This window comes from Microplitis demolitor, chromosome 9, assembly GCF_026212275.2.
Source record: "Microplitis demolitor isolate Queensland-Clemson2020A chromosome 9, iyMicDemo2.1a, whole genome shotgun sequence".
NCBI lineage: Eukaryota > Metazoa > Arthropoda > Insecta > Hymenoptera > Braconidae > Microplitis > Microplitis demolitor.
This window is the reverse complement of record NC_068553.1, coordinates 5,952,314-5,968,515: the sequence shown is the minus strand read 5'-3', so window position 1 is coordinate 5,968,515 and position 16,202 is coordinate 5,952,314. Positions and strand designations below refer to the sequence as shown.

The 16,202-nt window shown below is 29.8% G+C and overlaps 1 protein-coding gene across 3 annotated transcripts in view; it reads left to right on the top strand.

Annotated features, from left to right (window-relative positions):
- Nucleotides 1-8,258: 8,258 nt before the first annotated feature.
- Nucleotides 8,259-16,202, top strand: part of LOC103580767 (transcription factor collier) — a 158,258-nt gene continuing 150,314 nt past the window's right edge. For all 3 annotated transcript variants that reach the window (XM_053741776.1, XM_053741775.1, XM_053741777.1), the window contains exon 1: nt 8,259-8,335. In XM_053741776.1, coding sequence (XP_053597751.1) covers nt 8,265-8,335 — 71 coding nt within the window. In that variant the 5' untranslated portion in view covers nt 8,259-8,264. The remainder of the gene's footprint in view (nt 8,336-16,202) is intronic.

Sequence of the window (16,202 nt, the reverse complement as noted above, 5' to 3'; positions counted from 1 at the left end):
TGAGGCTAATTTATTTATTAAATAAATATTATTTTATTTCAATGTGTAAAAAAATATCAAACTTTCATTAATTTTTTTCTTTATATTATTTATCATTATAATTATAACAAAAAAATTTTAATCTGTTTTTGATCGAATATAGATCAAAATCAGACTAAAAATAATTGACAGAAAAAGTCTGATTTTGATCTAGATTAAAACAAAAACAGACTAAAAACAATTGACAGAACAAGTCTGATTTTGATCTAAATAAGAATAAAAACAGACCAAAAATTATTGAAAATAAATCTGAAAATAGTCTAAATAAGGAATAGTAAGGGCAAAACTAGATTAAAATTCACATATTAATCAAATATAAATAAAAAATAAAATTGAATAAAAATAACTTAAAAATTTTAGTTGATTAAAAACAGATCAAATTTTTGGACCCGGGATGTCCAGTCATACGAAACTATCTTCTATTACACTTACCTCCATCTTTTCTTATCTTAAACCAAATGTCTTTGATTGACCATTGGAAGTTTTCTCACTTACTACCTCTCTCAGTACAAAGATAATTGTTTCATACTTTTTATTATTACATATAAATCTGTAATATGTATTTTCGTATTTTACTCTGATACATAATATGTTTCTACACCCACAATTTCATAAAAAAGTACTGACATCTCAGTTAAAACATCGAAAATATATATATATATATATATATATATATATATATATATATATATATATATATATATATACATATATTTTCGAACTCCAACCCAACCAATTATGATCAGTTATGACGAAATTCATTGGAAAATCGACCATGAGGACAAATGCAATACTTACATTTTTTAAAAAATCTACCTAAAATGTTAGTAATGCTTAGTTGATACTATTACTTTCAAATAGGTCTGGACACTATGATACAGTTCAAGAAACTATGAATATTAGTTAAGATTACTATTTTTTCATATATGAGTATACTCATCCTTTTCTAGTTACCACAACCGTCCACTTTTCTCTCAGTGTATAACATTTTAATAAATTTTAGAGCAAAATCAGATAAATCTGTAGGGTAAAAGCGGATAGTTGCCTCGGACGGATACATGCCTCAGTTTCAAATGCTCTATGTTAGACGTATTGACAGTGTTTCTTCTTGACCATAATTAAAAGCGTCCCCCGCGCAGGCCTCAGTGCCGCATAAGCCGTTGAAGTAGGCGCACGTGTTTTAATCGTGTGAGAAAACATCTTCCGCGGCGATACTTTGACGAGTGCCAGAATTATATTGTTAAGTAATCTCTTTTAAATATTTTTATAACTGATTGCGATTTCAGTCAAAAATATATTTCTTTGAGTGCATTAGAGTTTAAATTGCACTGTTTATTAGGTTTTATTGTTAAATATGTTTTATTTATTTCGCAAATAAAAAGGGCAAGTATCCGTATCAAATCGGATAGTTGCCCTACTGTCTTTTGCGGATTGTTGCCCTGCGGCAACTATCCGTAACTATACATTTTTTACAAGCAAAGACAGATGTTATTTTCTTAGTTATTTTTTTCATTTGCTTTTACTATTTTTTCTTGGTGATTTTTTATTTAGTTTTGCTATAGTTTATCTTAAATAAAATAAATACTCAACAGCAAAATGCCTCGCAAGTATAAACGAAAACCAGGCGTAGTGCCGCGCCACATCAACTGGACAGAAGATAGTTTAACATTTGCATTCGAAGAATTAAATAAAAAACAAAAAAGTATCAACGAAATATCCCGAATCAATCCTAATGCCAAAGTTGATTACCATGTTTTTAATATTTAAGATAAATACTAATATTTAATTAAAAAAATACATGTTCACTAACTTACAATTTAAAACCTTAGTATTTTTAAGTTTTGATTTGGTAATAATTTAGTACTTACTACATAATAAAGGATCTCAGTAAGTTATAAGGATTGAATACTTATTTAATAGAGGCTGATGCCAAAGTTAATTCTAATTTTGTTTATTGTTCTATTTTCAAAATAGATAATAACATTGCATTTTTATTTTGGACTCTTATTTACTATTTTGGAGTCTATTATTGTTATAATTTTATAATTATAATTTAAATTTAATTAATACTTAATAAAAGAGTGTATTTAATAATAAAAACTGATTATTTAAATTAATATAAGTTCATTTTGATTTGAAAAAAAAAACAGACGGGCATCTATCCTCACATTAGGCAAGTATCCCCCGGACCATTTTTAACGTTAGGCTAGTATCCGCTATAGTAGGCAGTGCTGCCAGAACGTGCGATATTTTTACCCCCTACTGAGGTGAAATAGCATTGAGTGTAATGGCAGGAGGGGGTAAAAATATCGCACGTTCTGGCAGCACTGATAGTAGGCAACTATCTTCTTTTTTAGAGGTCATATTAAACTGGATTTACTTAAAATTTATAATATTTATAATTTTTTCATAGATAGGGTATGTTAGAAGATTAATGAACTATGTTTGAGAATACACTTTGAATAAAAAATGTATTGGTACACATTTTTTAAAGGAGTATTTTAAAAAGTGTGGCAACTATCCGGCTTTTACCCTATGCATAGACTGTAAAAACAGCGGTGTTAAAAATTGAGTCATTTTAACACCACCCGGTGTTAAAATAAAATTACACCGGTGTAGGAGGTGTGATCCGGTGGTGTTAAACTGGTGTTAAAACGAGGTAACCGGTGTAAAAGCGTAGTAATATTGGTGTAAAAGCGAGGTAAACTGCATCTGCACTCTAAAACCAAGTGTGTTACAAACGTATTATTTTAACACATATTAAATGTGTTCTATGTTTAAGGCCATAAGCGAAACTATAGTTTTTCGTAGTTATTTAAAACACATTTCACGGTGTATTAAATATCTATAGATTGCTTATGGCGTTTCAATGTTATTTGGTAAGTGTGTAAATTTTGACTACACACTTGGTTTTACAGTGAAAGCGCAAATATATCGGATTCATAGTAATTAGATGAAAAAAAAAAAAATTTTTTTTTGTATAAAATTTTAGGGGTACCTTGCTTTGCCTATCCTACCGCCTTTTGCTCCCTCCCTCTCTCCCCTAATATTTAATCTGATTATTACTTCCCTTCTAAGGACTTACTCTATAAAATTGTATAAGGTTGTATAAAATTTCATAGAATTTTATGAAACCGTATAAAATTTTATAAAATTTCATACAATTATATAAAACTTCATTCAATTATTACTTCCCTTACTATAATCTTACTTCATAAAATTGTACAAGATTGTATAAAATTTCATTTAATTATTACTTCCGTTACCAAGATCTTACTATATAAAATTTGATAAAACGTTATAAAATTTTAAAATAATCTACACTGTAGAAATTAACGGCGTAAGTCCAAGTGGTGTAGGTGTTAAAATCAGCGGTGCTAAATTTCAACACCGAAAGCGGTGTAAAAATAACGCCGCCGCCGGTGTAAATATTCTGTACCGGTGTTTAAACAAATTCTCCGGTGTTCAAATAACACCTTCACCGGTGTAAATATTCTAGATCGGTGTTAAAATAATGCCGCCGCCGGTGTAAATATTCTTCACAGGTGCTAAAATATTTTATTTTGTGAATATTTTTACTTACTCAATCACTATACTTGTTAATAAATGATATTTTTTATTAATTTTCATAAAGAACTGACGTTCTTTGTGTTTTATAATCTTTAAAGTTCATTCTTCAAGCAGACGCAGTTTACCCCGCTTTTACACCGATATTACCCCATTTTAACACCGGTATTTTTAACACCGGTGAATTACTCCTCCTACACCGGTGTAATTTCATTTTTAACACCGCTTTTTTTTACAGTGTATACAATTTTATAAAATTACATTTATTTATTGCGCGTCTTACTCAGATTTTACTTTATAAAATTTCATTCAATTTTATAAAAAATTTTCCTGCGCAATTATATAAAATTTCCCGGGTGGAGAGAATTTTATGGTAAAAAATATCAAGTTATATAGTACAATCTTTGAACTAAATTCAATCGTGGTAAACATCGTTTAAATTACTAAATATACAATCTGAAATGTAGTATCTATCAACTATATGGTAAAATCTTTAATTATTTATGAATCAGAAATTAAAACTTTCATTGCATTAACTAGTTATAACTATCATCAACATCGTAATTCTTAATAACGTGATGATAATAGTTACCATCAGCCTACATAAAAATTACTCTCTAAACTAATAAAGAATTTAAATATCGGTGTTACAGTCGGAAGCTTATCTACATGTCATTTCACTTTGTGATAAATTTCACACACACGCATACACACATACGTACGCACAGACGTCCGCACACACACGCGCACACACAATTTATCTTATTTGTTGTTTTAGAATTTTTAAAACCTTGAATGGTAATAGTTACCATCTTCAGCTGTAATTGTTATCATTTTCAATGGTAAAACTAATTATTATTATAGTGGCAGACCACTGAAAAATCTTACTGCTATTTCCGATAAATAAAATTAAAAATTTTGTATTGTAGATGATATAATTAAGTTCTCTTCGTGAAGCGTTTCAAATTGTCTGTGTCAATCTTTTTAAAAGTAAACACTTAAAAGTCTTTGAAGAGTGACTGCAATGCTTTAGATAGAGAATAAAAAAAGTACGTAAAATACGGTATTTAATTTTTGCAAAGAAATTAATCGTAACAAGTCGTAAATATTGAATGCAACAATTGTGTTTATTTTTCATAAGAACTGCAGGTAATAATATGGTCGAATGATTTATAAGCCACAATTTCTACATTCCGCGTTACTCATGCAAAATTAATCAGGGTCACTAACAGAACGATATAAAGGGGAGTTCACTGAACGAAAACTAAAATTATTAAAAACAAGTGTGTTGACATTATAAGTCCATCATTTTTATTTAAAATCGAAAGACTAACACGATTATAACTGATGACAGTGTTCAAAAATAAGTAAAAAGTTGTTACCATTTAAATAAATAGATTTTGAGAAAATGCTACACTTGTTCTTGGCGTACACGGAAAAAAGAATACTGGAAAAATTACAGTTTCAAATATCAGCAAAGTCCATTCACTTCGAAACTGTAAAGATTAAATTAATTCTGAGACGAAGTAATTATTACAGTTTCTTATAACACTTTTTCCAGTGCTTAATAGCGTTTCATTTATAATAACGTTTCGTTTAATTAAAAATGAGAAACTGTGTAATTTGCTATCTATAAATATAATTACTCTATTATAAGAATTAGTCTCAATTATAACAGTGCAAACTATAATTCTTGAAGTTTTTTATGCGAGGGCCCTGCTTTTGCACTAAAAACTGTAATTTTTCCACTGCTCTTTTCCATATAGTTTTACAAAACACTGCGTTAAATAATATTTAAACTAAAAATTTAACTGGCGAAAACTATTAAGTTATGTATAATGTCACAAAATTGTAGAGTGAAATTTTATATTTTAGTACGTATAATAAAAGTATTTTTAATGTATAACGGTTTAATAATTTTTTTAAGCGAAAAATTTTACCGAACGCTCTTGGATATTTTATGAAGTTAAAAATAAATATTGTTTCGTACATTCGTTAAAAAACTTTCATCTTCAATAATAAATTGTGACTTGTCTAGCCACTATACTGCAAGTGTAATGCAGCAAAGTTTCAATAAAAAATCTTCACCATCGGTTTAACTTATTTTGCATTGTTACATGGTATTGTTATGTTTATAACCAAAAATAAATATGTTGATAAAAAGTGGTACGACTATGACTCGGAATTAGTGAATATTCACTATTGGCTAGTGAATTTTGCTAATTCACTTTTAAAAAGTCTTCTGAAAATTAGAATATTTTTATGATGGAATAAAATTTTTAACGATGGTAAAAATTAAATATTTCGATGTGTACCTACAATTCTATATGACAGTAGTGCTCGTAAAAAATTATAATTGCCCGATAAAAAAAATTTATTTACACTGAGAGAAAAAAAAAATGAAATTCAAGTAAACATGTTTACTTGACTCATAATACTAAAAACAAAAAAAAATAACTACATCGAAGTATAATATTTCTTATCTTTATAACAATTGTTTAAATCTATTCATAAACTTCTACAGACAATGCATTTTTACTAAAAATTAAGAAAATATTTTTTTGGCAATATCTAAGTAAACTAATACTTAATTAAGAAATTTTACTTGGAAATATACACTCTTTTCTCTTAGTGTACAAAGTTAAGTGTTTATTTTATATTTCAAAACAATATTTGAAATCGTCACAGGTTAGACAAATGTGTTTCCTCCCATTCAAAAGCAACGTAGTTACCTCTTTTGCACTCCTCTCTATTAAAAATGAATTAGTGAAATTCACTGATGCGGTTTAGTGAATATGCACTGAGAACCAGCTATAAGTAAACCACTGGTTGAATTAGTGGTATACTTGTAGCTTGAGAAATAGTAACTATCCACTGATTCGCAGTGAATTTCACAGATCCATTTTTAGATAGTTAAGAGTGTTATTTTTTCTGTAAGTTACGCGCTTTACTGAGCGGACGATCGACAGTGAATTCATTAGCGATAATCTACTTCACTGGAAATCCAACTGTTCTACACAAGTGGTTTATCCCTTATCTGAAGCAATATAGTCACTTTTTAAACATTTTTAAGTGTTTTAAATTCCTTATACCAATGTATATAGAAGTTAGAGACAAAAGTGTTTAAAAAACGAATATAATGCTTTCGATAGGTATTAAAACATATGCGTAAAATATTTGGATTTACAGTATAAAAATAGTAAATATTCATCATTTGGGGTGAATTTTTACTAATTTGTTTCGAGAAAGTTTGAATTTCTTATAACAAAATTTTGAGAGGCCCGTTCACCTCCACTGGATTATAGAAATTCTATGTATAGAAGTATTTTTCGTAAATTTATTAGAGAGAACTAACGTAATGCATACTTCTATGTCGACGGTTACCGCCGGAATGGCAGACTCAACATTTCATCACTAAAGCACCAACAGCGCCACTTTCCTTCGCTGTCTTTATTTAAAGTAGGCGTGAAAGGATACAAAAACCTTACTGTTGCGATTGGTTGATTCCGTACTTCTCGATTCGTCTAAAGCTTAATGGGCGTAACTTATTTACAAACAGAGTATGAGCAGTATCCGTAGACGATGCTGCGCAACGTTATCTACCACGCCTCTATTACCGTATTCCAACCCCGTGGGACTTGGTGCACGCTGTTCTAGCTAGCCGTGACACATTCGACAAGCGGCGCCGTAACGGGAAACAACGCGCGGCTGGGGACTTGGAAGAAACCTCACCTCACCTCTTGACGCTCCTGACCTGCGAGGAAATCACACACTCCACCCTCATCACCAGCACACATCGTTTACGTTAAAGCTTGTGACGTTTCTTGTGTGCTCATCCAACAACTACTTAAATACAGTTGTAACGATACTCTCAAGGTGGTAGTGAATTTAAATTTTCCGATCATATCAAACCGATAACCGGTAAAATCATAATATTGATGTATATTAGTCAAGTGATTAGTCAAGATTTGATAGTTTTTCCATATTATTGCAATAATAATACGTAATAATAATCATAATTATTATTATTGATATTATTATTATTATTATTGTAACTATTATTATTCACACATTACTTCAAAATAACGCAGTGCATAAAATGTTAACAATAAGACATGAAAACCAATTAATAATGAATATTGAAACTTAACAAAAAATTAGAGTGTGTGAATAACTTGTTTCTACAAATCTATGGTCATTTTGATCAATCAATAAAAATAAGTGTCGTGATTTATAACAAGACTTAAAGTGTTGGGTATTTTTAATAAATATCAGTCAATGAGTGAACGATAATTTATAATTAAAAAAAAAATTACTCGCAATTTTTTACGTGATAATAAAAACTAATAATTGAGAAATATAATATAGATTGAATAAATAATAGAGCAATAGATTAAAAGTAGTGGCTCAACGGCTTCAACACGCGTTCCGACGAGTGGAGCGGTCTCCTGCCCAGCTCCACTATCGTGGGTGCTGGGGGGTCACCATGGTTAGGCTTAAGTGCTGGTGGTGGCGCGGGCGCAACGACTGGAAGTGGAAGTCCTGTCGAGTTAGAAGGACACTGGGGAAGAAAATTGTATGGTGCAAGTGTTGCTCCACCGCCTCCGCCACCGCATCATCATCCCCGAGCAGCACCACTGGTGTTTGCACCCCAAGATATGAGGCAAATTCTTAAAGAAGAACCAGTACCACGTGCTTGGCCACAACCTGCTCTTGCTGATAACGCATCGTAAGTCATGTATTTTACAAAAAAGAAAAAAATAACAATGAAAATGATAGTAATAAGTAGAATCCAAGTAGATAATTTAGATAGTGTTGCAGAAATAGTTTTTATTTCGAAAAATTTATTTACATTTCATTGAAAATTAATTTTAAGTATATGTACACGAAAAAAAAAAAAAAAAAAATCAGGAAACTTTACTTAAACATATGCGTTAAAATTACTAAATTCACATCGTAAACTTGAAACGCTATTAAAATTGTGTAACTTTTACCATTTTTGGAATTAAATTTTTATTCATGTTTAGTAATTTTGATTACTTGCACGGGCCCGCATGAAAATATTATATATGGTAAACATATATAAAAAAATATATGCTACAGATATAAATATATAGGTGACAATACATGAAATATTATATAGAACTCTATATAGATTTTGGCCGGTTTTATTATATTTCTATATATGTTTTCTCTCATATGATTTCATATATTTTCGCATAACTTCAATATATTATTTATATATTTGAAAACTTATAATTTTAATATATTTTGAAATAAATGTTATTTATATTTGGAAACAAATAAGAATACATATATAATTCATGGTTATATGGCACGATATATGTATTTAAGTTTTTAAATTTTTGTATATTTTCCGATATATAGAACCTTATACGTCTCCCCATATATGTAAAAATAAATACAAACTATTCTTTTCTGTCTTCCTCTCTTTGTTAAAAGATTCAAACATTGTGTTCAGAATGTATATACATATATATATATATATATATATATATATATATATGTGTGTGTGTGTGTACTGGTTTACAAATTTACATATATAATTATCAATATTTGTAATACATATATGTCCTAACTTATAAGTTTACATATATGATTATAAATATATAGAATACATGTATTAACTTACAAACTTACGTATATAGATAATTATATTAAAACTTACTATATTATATATAAGAATACACATAACGTTTTCAGCCACTTATATGGTCTCATATTGATTATATATTTTTCCATATATATTAATCATATATGGTATTTTCATGCGGGGAGAAAAAAATATAGTAAGAATTACATTATTGTTGTAAAATTTACCAACAGATCTGAATAAATACATTCTGTATTTTAATTATTACCAAACATTTAGTCAAATTTACTGGGTGGCAATTATTACATAAAAAGATATTAAAAATTACATTTCGTATAATGTATTTTTTGCTAACACGATTATATTTTTTTACTATCTGTATAGTAAATTCTACTATGTATAGATAAAATTGACATAATTGAGGGTTAAACGGGTACAAAAAAAATTTTACGTGGGCCTCAAAATCCTCATAATATAAAAAAATTTACTTCTCCAGATTTAGGCTTCAATTTCTCAAATGACGTAACCTATGTAGATTCCCTCACTGTTTTTCGTAAGAAATAAATACTTTAGACCGAGAATCTCAAAAAAATTGACCCAAAAATAAATAATTAATTACAAATTTGGAGAAAAATTACCGGAAAACCTCTAAAAAGTATAATAAATAAGAATGAATATTTATTTTTACTTATATCCATTCAAAAAATTTAATAGTCACTATAAGAAAATAGTTAACCCGAAGAAAATTCAGTATACATTTTTTCAATCAAAATACAAAAATTTATTAAGGACAAAATGTTTGATATTGTATTCTATATTATTTAGGAAGTTTAAAAGAATTTTTTTTTTTCTGAGTCCTATTAAAAGTTTGTCCAAAAATATATAAAAACAAATAATAATAATAATAATAATAATAATAATAATAATAATAATAATAATAATAATAATAATTTAATGAATTTATTTTATTTGTCGTATACATTTTTGGAAGTATTCAGATTTTTTTTGTCAACTTAAAAATTTTCTAAGTCCAGAAAACGATAATTGTTTTTTTGAGGATGAGAGCTTCATTAGAACTTAAACCCGATGAAGCGTTCGCATTTAGACCTCATAATTCTCATTGAGAAGTTAAAGTGCCAATATCGTATCATTTTTTATCCGGTAAATAAAAGGTCGAAGGGATTGAATTTTTGAGGTCCAAACTAATCAGCTCTAGAACTCAATAAAACTCACTGATTTCTATTTTGAACATCAAAATTCGTCAATTAGTTTAAAAGATATCGACGACGAAGAGTTGAAGAAATAACATTTTGTCATTTTCCCCGAATAAATCATGATCCAATGTACTATAATGAGTTTGAGTTTGAAAAGCTCATAAGAAAACAATGTCATCCAAGAGTATTTTAGAGCTCGAGAATAGCGGGAAGTTTCGGGGCTGGCCCGTAGAGCCAACCGATGCCAAAATTTTGTTTACTAAGACTATCCTGATGTAGTTGTGATGAAAGAACTTGTCAGGTTTACCTGATGTCAAATTACGTAACTGTCAATCCTTATCTTATATTATTTTACGATTTAATTCAAATACCATTAAAAATTTTTCAAAATTAAAGCAGCTACACTTGAATTCAAGTAAACGTATACTTACATATGAAATAAATTATACAAATTCTGATTTTACTGAAATTATGAATTATTCTATCCAGATATTCTTTGTAGTCAATTTTCATGTAAAATCGTTAGTAGAGTGAACACAATAACTTTTTTTCAAGGGGATTAGATAAATAAGCAATCATCTGCTCCGCATTCATTCCGGATTGACTCCACTAATTTCTTACAGTGTAACAACATGGATTAGTTAGTATGAGAAAATATAAAAACGTGTGTATACTTCTCGGTGGCTAGTGATTAATTGCTTATGCTTCTATTGTATTTGAAAACAAAAAATACAAATGAATGACTATGCTGTGTCCGACGATTGTTGAAACTAATCCTAATCATCCATTAATTTTTACACACTGAGAGAACAATGAATTTGAGCCAAATAAATAGATTTATTTGTCGGAACAAAATGATTTATTTCATTCGAATATATATTTGCTTATAGTCGCCAAATCTTGGTTGAAAAAAAAAATACATTACGGTTGGTGGCACTACAGTGCTAACATCCAAATATAGATTTGTTAACTTAAACAAATTATTATTTCATTCAAATGAGCTATATCTTTATTTTAAATAAATACTGATTGCTCTCTTAAATCTGAAATAGTGAAAATAGTGACTAATCACTATTTGCTAATGAAAAGTATATCACTAATTCAAATAGTGGTATACTTTGCACTAGCAATAAGTGACTATTCACTAATTCGATTTTAAAGAGTGGGTCCATTCAAACATGCACTGAAAAAAAAAATTTTTTGTCCCAAAGAAATTAATTTATTTGTGGCTTTTTTAAAAATATTTTTTAATGACAAATAAAAATATTGAGTACAACTACAGATGACAGTTGATTCAAATAATTTTATAATTTGAAGGAAATATATCACTTAGTTGTGGTAAGTCATTGATATATTTGTGGTAAATATATTAAATTTGTAACAAATAACCTAAAATTTTGCGATACTATACATATATTTCAAGTCTTTATTTATTTGTAGCAATCGTATCATTTCTTTACCACAAATAAATCACTCATTTCACGCAATTAAACTACTCAAATATATTATATCTTTCTCACAATTAAATATTTACTTGGCCGTATCCAAATATACGATATCTTTAGCTCAAATAAATCTTAGTCGGCCCAAATAAATCTTTTTTTCAGTGTGGGATTTATTTGCCTGAAACAAATCTTATTTGGCTCAAGTCAATTGTTTTCTCAGTGTATGTAGTAAACACCATAATCATATATATAAACATATTTGTTAATAATTTTTGCTAATAAGTCTTAATTCATTTTTATGAATTTTACATGGTGTAAAAAAATTAACCATCGAAAAGAAATGATTTATTAAACGTATCTTAATTAACAGACCTTGAAGAGAATATTGGTCAATGATGTTTGCAATATTATTTACAAGCTCGCAGAAATTCTAAAAATTATATCAACAACCCAATTTTAAACTGTTTTATCCTCAACGACAAGTATTTTTTTCAAATTAATTATTGTAATAGGGAAAAAAATTTTAATTTCCGTAGAAAATATTAATCGTTTAAACGTATTATTTACGGATGTTTTTGAATAAATTGACGGCTTTAAATTAATTTTGCAGATATTATAAGAGTTCATTACGATTCGAAATTGACACAGAGTATTTAAATTAAATAAATAAAAATACGAAAAAGAATTATTTTTTTTATATCAACTACTCATGATGAATCTTTAATAAATATATCAATGTCATTAAATTAATAATTCCGGTAGAAATTAAAAAAAAAAAAAAAAAAATTTTAAATAGTTTATGTTTTAAGTATAATTGCATAAATGGATTGTCATTAAAAAAAAAAAAAATTCACAAAGTATAATTTTTTATGTATCACAATAGTTATAATACGGATTGCTTTCAAAGTTGCATTAATTTCAAATTTTTTCAATCTTGTTTAATATTACTGCGAATCTTATTCAAACTGCATTTGTCATTCAGTACGTAACAAGATCTCGCAACATATTCAGTGATGTCATAACTAACTCAAGTTGTCGGCAATAGTTAGAATCGGAGTTAGAAAATGATACTAAGATCAACATCTGTTTTTCTTTTAACATCGAAATATGAAATTTAATTTACCATATTTTTACTGAATCTTTAAAGGAAATTCTCCACGATGATTTACTCCACCATAAAAAGTAGCATATTTGGAAAACAATAAAGTAAAAAGAAAGAGAAATAAAGATTGTACGTTAAGTAAAAAACGGGAAATTTTATAAAAATTTCAGGTGCCATTTATTTGTTAAAAAATCAAAGTATATTATTATCATGTGTCGATAATATATATCTTTATGTAGTGTAGGATTTAGAATATGAGTGTAGATATCTATAGAGAAGGCCATACATAGTCATGCTGGTGAACAATAAACTGCGGTTTATTGTAGCCTCGCTTAACGGATTTGTACGACGTGCAAACGACGACACAGAGACTACCCTGATAACGGGAAGCCAAAGGTAAACCGAGTAGGTGGTGAATCTCTAATCCAATAGTGGTTCCCTTTAACTAACTCCACCCAAACATTTCTCTCAGTACCTACTGCTCTACTATACTCTGTAATGTGCTATACTCACATCCTCATCCTCTTTCCGCTACAAACTCTCAACTACTTTAATTGCAATTTAATCAATGTAATTGCACTAATTTTAACTACGATTTGTTTTATCTCATTGACTTCAAATTCGTTAATTCATTTAATATTATAATGATTCTAATAAGTATCAAGGTTCATAATAGACACACGCCCATTTTTTTCCGCTTCCTATCAACGCATTCGAAAATCTTTGAATTATTGTTCTCATTTCGATTTACCATAGTCGAAATTTAATCATTGGGTAGACATTTTGATCGTCTAGAAAATATGGAGGTCTGAATCACAGTGGTCAGGAATGGTATTACTTCTCCATTATGATAAAATTCTTCAGTTGATTGCTGTAAAAATGAAAGTGATTAATTTTGGGTATGCTGTCATCAGAAAACGCAACAAATAATCGTACGTTTCAACTTTGATTTGATATCTCAGAAAGCACAAATTTCAACTTGAAGAGTCTAAGATAATAGCTCGTCACGAGCTTTTTTGAGCTCAAGAATTCAGAAATGCTACCTTGAACGTGAGTTAAATTTTACAGCTTCAAAAGAACAAAAAATTCATAATTCGGATATAAGATTCGACCGCTTTCCAACTTTATTGATTTTAACAAAATTTTCGTAAGGTTATTAGTTTGCTAGATTTTTTTCACTTTCCGCTAAGAAAATTGTAAATTTTCAGAAATTTGGGAAGTTATTGTTTTCAGTCCGATTATTGAAAATCGAGTTTTCATCAGATGTCGACATTTTGAGCTCCTAGGAAGCCATTCTTGATCATTTTCAGAATTCCATGCAGGAGCTGCTAGAATTGACGGATATATCCCTACTTGGCCCAGCACTGGAGAACCCAGCTTTGACACACATATATTGGCCCATGCTTGGCTCAAGATTGGGTATTAAGTCCTGGCCATCTCAATCATTACCCGAGTTTGGGCCAGGACTGGGTAACCTAGCCTTGGCCGTCACAATGATTATCCGAGCTTGGACCAAGACTGGGTGCCCCTGTCTTGGCCGTCCAATGGCACCCTAGACTTGTGCCAAGGTAGGATCAAGTTTGATCATGCATGTTCATACAAAGCTATACACGGTCAGGTAGGCTCGAGTTCAATCATCCTGGCCGCTTAAAAATAGACATGGATGGTCATGCATGATCAAGAATGACCATTCAAAGCCATGCGCAGTCGTGCATGGTGGTCTTGACTGTGTCAAGTGTTATCATGCATGACCCGGCTTGATCAAGCATGAATTTGGTACGACCATACAAAGTCATACGTAATCATGCAAGCTCAAAAATGATCGTATAAAGTACGCACAAAATAATTGTGAATGATCAAGCTTAATCAAGTCTAAGTATGCATACTCATACAAAGCTATACACAATCAGATAGGCTCGGAGTCGATCATTCTGGCCGCTCGAAAATAGACTTGGATGGTCATCTATGATCAAAAATGATCATGGATGCCCATTCAAAGTCATGCGCAGTCGTGCATGATGATCTTGACTGGGTTAAGTGTTATCATGCATGACCAGGCTTGACCAAGCATGAGTCTTGCATAATTAGGCTTGATCAAACAAAATCCTAAATGATCATGCAAGAATAAGCTTTATTATGCAGGCCCGTGCACGATCTTTTAATTTCTATTGTAGATGGTCGCGCACTATCAAGCATGACTGTGTATTAATCATGCAAGTTCATGCATGATTGTATATGACTATCCATGATTGAAATATATGGTTGAGTAAGAATTTGCACGACCTTAGATGATTCATGCATGCTCATGACTAATTCATGCACCATCATACATGATTCATGTATGATCATGCCTGATTCATGCTCGATCGAGCATAGTCTCGCATGCTGATTTTTTTCCCGGGTAGTGTAGATTCCCATGGGAATTCAACATTCACATAGGAAACTATTCTGAATTCCCATACGGACATGAGATGGTGCGGATTCTCATGGGAGCCCACGTAAAAATCTGTAAAGATATCTGTGCTAAATTTATCCTATAGGAGACCACATGGGAATCAATCTAAAAACGCCATGTTGGAATTCACATAGGAATTAAAGCTCGATTTCCACAAGAATTTTTAACTTCCCGCTAAAAAAATTGAACATTTTCAAAAATTCGGGAAGTTATTAGATTCGGTCCGATTTTTGAAAATTGAATTTCTAACAGATCTTAACGTTTTGAGGTTCGAGGAAGTTAACCTGACTAATTTTAAGATGATGTCCAGGTGTATGTATGTGTGCATGTACATACGTACGTATGTAAACATCTGTAACTTTTGAACAGATGAACTGATTTTGATCGTCAAGGTGGCGTTTGATGTAGCTTGTTAATACGCACAAACTTTGAAAAATTGAGTTTAATCGGTAAAGTGCGTTCGGAGATATTCCAAAAATAAAGTTTCTTCAGAAATAATTATTTTGGATAACCTATGTGCTAGATAGATTGATCCCACAATCTTATTATCTCTAAATTTTGATGAGCTGCGTTGAATTCTACCTTAACTATGTAAATCGGTTCATTCGTTCAAGAGAAACCGTCGTCAAAAGAATTGAAAAAAAAATTTTTTTTTTAGTTTTTTTGAAATTTCTTAAAACTGAGTGGATAAATCAATTTCAAAATCTAATAAGTATTACAACTCAATAAAACGCGTCGACTGCTACTTTAACCGTGTCAATCAGTC